Source organism: Papio anubis, unplaced genomic scaffold (assembly GCF_008728515.1).
Source record: "Papio anubis isolate 15944 unplaced genomic scaffold, Panubis1.0 scaffold2410, whole genome shotgun sequence".
Lineage (NCBI taxonomy): Eukaryota > Metazoa > Chordata > Mammalia > Primates > Cercopithecidae > Papio > Papio anubis.
The window spans coordinates 1-5,621 of NW_022162470.1; the positions used below are offsets into that span (position 1 = coordinate 1).

General features: G+C 43.0%; 1 protein-coding gene and 1 non-coding gene across 2 annotated transcripts; both read right to left on the reverse strand.

The window, feature by feature from the left end:
* Nucleotides 1-3,235: 3,235 nt before the first annotated feature.
* LOC116272878 (cytosolic 5'-nucleotidase 1B-like) lies at nucleotides 3,236-5,527 on the reverse strand (the record flags this gene model as incomplete). Its single annotated transcript, XM_031661737.1, has 3 exons — nucleotides 3,236-3,400; nucleotides 4,511-4,678; nucleotides 4,958-5,527. Coding segments are annotated over 3 exons (876 nt in total), but the record flags the coding sequence as incomplete, so codon positions are not given.
* LOC116272879 lies at nucleotides 3,773-3,879 on the reverse strand. The gene has a single exon (XR_004181424.1). It is a non-coding gene; the product is annotated as a U6 spliceosomal RNA (small nuclear RNA).
* Nucleotides 5,528-5,621: the final 94 nt, after the last annotated feature.

Here is a 5,621-nt window from a genome sequence, read left to right on the forward strand (position 1 = left end):
AAGTGGGCCAGACATTCTCACCAGAACACTCTACATATCTCCTTGGGTCATGTCCCAAGCCCTCGAGGAAAACCTAGGAAATACCAATCTGGACAGGCTGTGGCAAAGATTTCATGATGAAGACACCAAAAGCAATTGCAACAACAAGAAAAAAATTGACACATGGGAGCTAATTAAAGAGCTTCTGCATAGCAAAAGAAACAATCACCAGAGTAAACAGACAGCCTATAAAATGGAAGAAAATATTTTCAAATTATGCATTTAACAAAGGTCTAAAATCCAGAATTTGTGAGGTATTTAAACAGATTAACAAGCAGAAACAACCTCATTAAAAAATGGGCAAAGGACATGAATAGTCACTTCTCAGAAGACATACATGCAGCCAACAAGCATATGAAAAAAATGCTCAACCTCACTAATCATTAGAGAAAATCAAATCAAAACTACAATGAGATTATCATCTCATATCAATCAGAATGGCTACTGTTAAAAATCAAAAACTGACCTGCTGATGAGGTTGTGGTTAAAAAGGAACACTTACGTGCTGCTTTTGGTGGTGTAAAATAGTTCAGCTGGTATGGAAAGCAGGTTGCAGATTTCTCAATGAATTTTAAACAGAATTACCATTTGGCCCAGCAATCCCATTGCTGGGTATATGCCCAAAGGAATATAAATTGTTCTACCATAAGCATATATATATGGCAGGGCATGGTGGCTCACGCCTGTACTCCCAGCAGTTTGGGAGGCTGAGGTGGGCAGATCATCTGAGGTCAGGAGTTTGAGACTGGTCTGATCAACATGGAGAAACCCCACCTCTACTAAAAAAATACAAAATTAGCCGGGCGTGGTGGCACATGCCTGTAATCCCAGCTACTTGGGAGGCTGAGACAGGAGAATCACTTGAACCCGGGAGGCAGAGGTTGCGGTGAGCCGAGATAGTGCATTGCACTCCAGCCTGGGCAACAAGAGCAAAATTCTGTCAAAAACAAACAAACAAACAAAAAACAAACAACCAACAACAACAAAAAACCAGAATATATGCATACAAATGTTCATTGCAGGACCATTGACAATAGCAAAGACATGTAATCAACCTAAATGCCCATTGATGATGGACTGGATAAACAAAATGTAGTGCATATATACCGTGGAACACAACCATAACAAAGAATGAGATCATCTTTTTTGCAGCAACATGGATGGAGCTGGAGGCTATTATCCTAGGTGAATTAATGCAGCAACAGAAAACCAAATACCACATGTTCTCACTTATAAGTGGGAGCTAAACATTGAGTACACATGGACACAAAGAAGGCAGCAATAGACATCAAAGGCCTACTTGAGGGTGGAGGGTGGGAGGCAGATGAGGATTGAAAAATTACCTATTGGGTAATATGCTTATTACCTAGGTAATGAAGTAATCTCTACACTAAACCCTCATGACATGCAATTTAGTCATGTAACAGTGAATTATCATCATTAAACATTAATATAACATCAAATGCTTTTGTAAATCAGTAACTGTTACAAAATAACACTGGCTGTCTGAAAGGGGTTTGTAAAATAGGCACCTTCATATACTATGGGTAAAAGTATACATTGGTACAAGCTGTCTAGAAAGTGATTTGATGATACGCAATATGTATTAAGAGCTTTTAACAGCTTTGTACCTTTTGACCTAAGATTCCTTAGTTTTTTAAAAAGGAATATTCTGAAATTCTGATAAAGATTTCTATAGAAAGGTCTCAGTTTAGGGTTATTTATAAAAGCAAAACGTTCAACAATGTGACAGTAGTTATATAAAGTATAGGATTATCCAAATGATAGAATATGTACCAATTCAAAGGATTTTTTTTAGATATATGGTAAACCGGGTAGCTACACATGATATAAAGCAGAATACTGTCTAGTTAGTTGTTTATCATTTGTATGGACCAGGAGAGTTGGTCAGGTCCATTAACTGTCTTGGTGGAAGTATCTGCTTTGGTATTAGAAAATGCTCTCATTTTTTCGCTTATGTCAATATTGGGCATATGTGGCACAAAAGTGTGCTCTACAAATCCCTAAATCATGTGAATTTCATCACTCGGAAATTATTTGGTGACACCGAGACTCCAGAAATGATTAAAGCATCGTCCCTCTTCTTAAGGAGATCACAGTTCACTGAGGAGCCTGGCATGTAAAACATTTGTTATAATAAAGACCCCGGCAGACAGAGATACGAATTGCTTTCAGTACCCAGAGAAGGAAGTAACTAACTCTTCTGGGTCAAAAGATTTTTATTCCATGAACAAGGCTGCATGAGAAGGTTGTACACAATCAGTTCATCAGCAGAATTAACAGGTAAATAACTGATTTCTTATGCTTCCAGCCTTGATAGGTCAGCGTGGTGAGGGATAGATAGACCTTAATCACCTACTAAATCAATGTTAAATACTAGCTGTTGTTTACTAGGTGATTGTTATATGGCACTCATTTATGTTAAATTTTTATGTTCTCTCTTTTTACTTCATAACACTACGAAGACTACACTTTTAAAAGGCAAAAATATTTTTAAATGTACTTCAATGAGTCCAGCCTTATAGTTAGAATAATATAAAGTAAAACTCATAACTTATATCTTGATTATTTGTAAATATGCCCAATTTAAACGTTATTTTAACTTCACACACCCATTTAGAAAATAGGCCAATTGTGCCTGAAATAATTCAGGTAGTTCCATAATAGGAAAAGTTGGAACTTTCTCTTAAAGTCCCCAACACACTGATAGAAACACTGAAGAGACTAGAATCAATCAAATTTTCCATGTAAATTATTTTATGTGTGGGGAGAGAAAGCAGCCGGGGACAATCAGATTTTAAGAGTGGAAAGGAGAGGTGAAAACCTTTAAACCTTTAAACCTTTAACACGAATCTGTGGTGAGCAAGAAGTTTGATCACACAGTAAAAACCTTTGGGTTGACGGCTCCTTGAAGTCAAGTTCAGAAGTGAAAAACATAAAACAGAGAAATATATTGCAGGACCTAGGATTAAGACTTTGAAATTCACACTTGACAAGTTAAGTCCAGAGCTTTGAGCCCAACTCTGTGCTGAAGTTAAAAATGAACATGGCCTCTCTTGTTCTGACATAGGCAAATAAACATTCCTGGCGCAGAAGGGGGTGTCAGTATCAAAGACGCTGCGTTTGGTTAAGCCACAGTTAGCAAAATAACATGGCTTCTCTCTTTCAGAGCAGAGAGCTGTTCTTCCACATGGTATTTATTTTACTTACCATAATGATTGACGCTGTTTATAAGCCGCACTCCCACTTGGGCATGGTTATTAGTCATCAGTACAATATCAAATAAGTCCTGTTCATCAGGATATAGATCACGGAGTCTAGCATTGACATACTGTAGTGCCTGCAGGTTACAAACATGAATGTGTGTAAAGAGGGGCAGGCAAGGTGGTTTTGGGGAGGCCACAGAGGAAGCATCTCATCAGAGTCAAATTCAAGCTCTGAAGAATCTTCTCTGAGAGATTCTGGCTCCTTTAAGGAAGATTTATCCCATGCATTTCTGTATTATCAACCTCTCATTCATAGGAACTCAGTTAATGTTCAGAATACATCAGTAATGTTTGTTGAGAATTGTTTCAACTTTGGGTTCACTAGAATTATCTCTGGGGGACAGGTAGAGAGTAGGGTCAGGCTAATCCTTTTATGCTTTGTCTAGGTTTGATTGATTTTTAAAATCTGCTTTTATTGATCATCTAATGATTGTTTTTTAACTTTGAAAAATATGGACTGCTTCATGAATCTGCATGTCATCCTTGCCCAGAGGTCATGCAAATTGTCTCTGTTTCATTCCAATTTTAGTATATATGCTGTCAAAGAGAGTACTTTGTGTATTAACATGTATCTTTAGGTTTGTAGCTCCTGCCCATGCTTTTACTATGACTCATAAGTACATTCTACCAACAACTTGTAGAGGTGTCATTTGTTTTTGTACGGTTAAAATGTTATTGTGTAATATTTATACAAGCAGATCAAAGTTGTAAGTGCTATACATTTCAGTGTAAGTTCAGAGAACCTTACCTTTTCTATTAAAATCACACCCCTAAGTGCCAACAGCATCTTTATTTACTTAATATGCTATGTTTGGGGCCAGAAGAGCTAAAGTGAATTTCATTTCACTGTAATATGGCGTTTTATTTCTACTACTCAGGATTATAAATTCATTATGGCTTCTTAGCACTCCTTCGAGGGAGAGAGGCTTCTGTTACAGGTCTCATGATTAGGACTTCACTTAGGGAAGGCTAACATACCAAATCTAGGGCTGTGGGCTGGAGTTCCTCCACAGTCTGGAAGCCTGTGCGAAATCATAAACTGACCTGGGTCAGCTAGAAGGAGACAAGAATGACAATGGTGGGCTAGGAATGATCTGGGAAATTGAATGCCCTCCCAAGGGTTGGCCTGGGTCCTTCCCTCGCCATCGAGGGTCCTGGCGGACCAAAGACAGCTTGCAGAGTACCTTGACGAAGCGGAACGCCGGACCCGGGGTCAGGATGACATTCTCATTGGTGAGCTGATACTCCATGTACTTTTCCAGACCCTCTTCCTCGTAGATTTTCCTGCCGTCCACCATGTTGAAGAGCGCGCAGGATGAGAGAGCAATGGTGATGGCGTTCTTGGGTTTGGGCTGCAGAGAGGGACGGCAACGGGAGGACAGTCACATAGCCAGGAAGGGGACAGGGTTGGGGCTCCTCCACGGGAGGGTGAGAATAGGACCGCGGGTCCCTGCCTGGAGAAGTGGGATGCTGGAAACAGCTGAGGCTGGGACTCCCTGAGGTTTGGGGAGGAGAAGCGGGAGACTGGGGAGGACCTCCCTGCGCAGTGGAAAGGAGGGCGGCTGGAAGAGGCTCTGCTGCCCGCTGCAAGGAGGGGCGCCCCGCGTGCCAGGGGTGGCGGGCTCGCTCACCGGCCTGGGACGCGAGGAGCTCGGGTTCTTCTCATAGAACGACCTCATGGATGCCCAGTAGGCAGCCTCGTAGTCGTCCTCATCCTCCCGCTGCTGCTGCTGCTGCTCAGGCAGACAGTCGCGGTCCAGTTGGTTGGAGGCGGGGTAGATCCCCCTGCGCTGGCTGGAGGACTTCCATTCGGTGGGGGATGTGCGCGAATATTCCCGCGACTGCGAGTCCCGGCTCTGGCGGATTTCCCGCACGATGCCTTGGGCCCAGGCCTCCGGATTGTCTTGCATTTTGGTGTTGCGCCGGGAGCCAGGATCGGGCTCTGGGGGCGTGGGAGGCTGTGAGTCCTGAGACCGGGGTGGCCGGGGCGACGCGGGCGGCTGGAGCGAGGGCTGCCCGGACAGTGCCGGCGGTGAGGAGTCATGAAGGCTTGGGGAGGTGGATGGAGTCCGGGAGCTCGTGGAGCTGCTGGGGAGCTGCAGCAAGACAATGGGCGTCTGAAGTCGAGGCCTGCCCAGGGTCCCTGTGGCCAGCTCTGCCCAGCTCCCGTCAAGGATCTGTCCTTTCTGCCCGTTCCATTCCTAGACCTTGGATGGGTGCTGGTTCATCTCAGCTCCTTAAGTAGGGCTTAAGGGAACCGGACATTTCTAGGCTTCAGCCGTTTGATATTTCTGT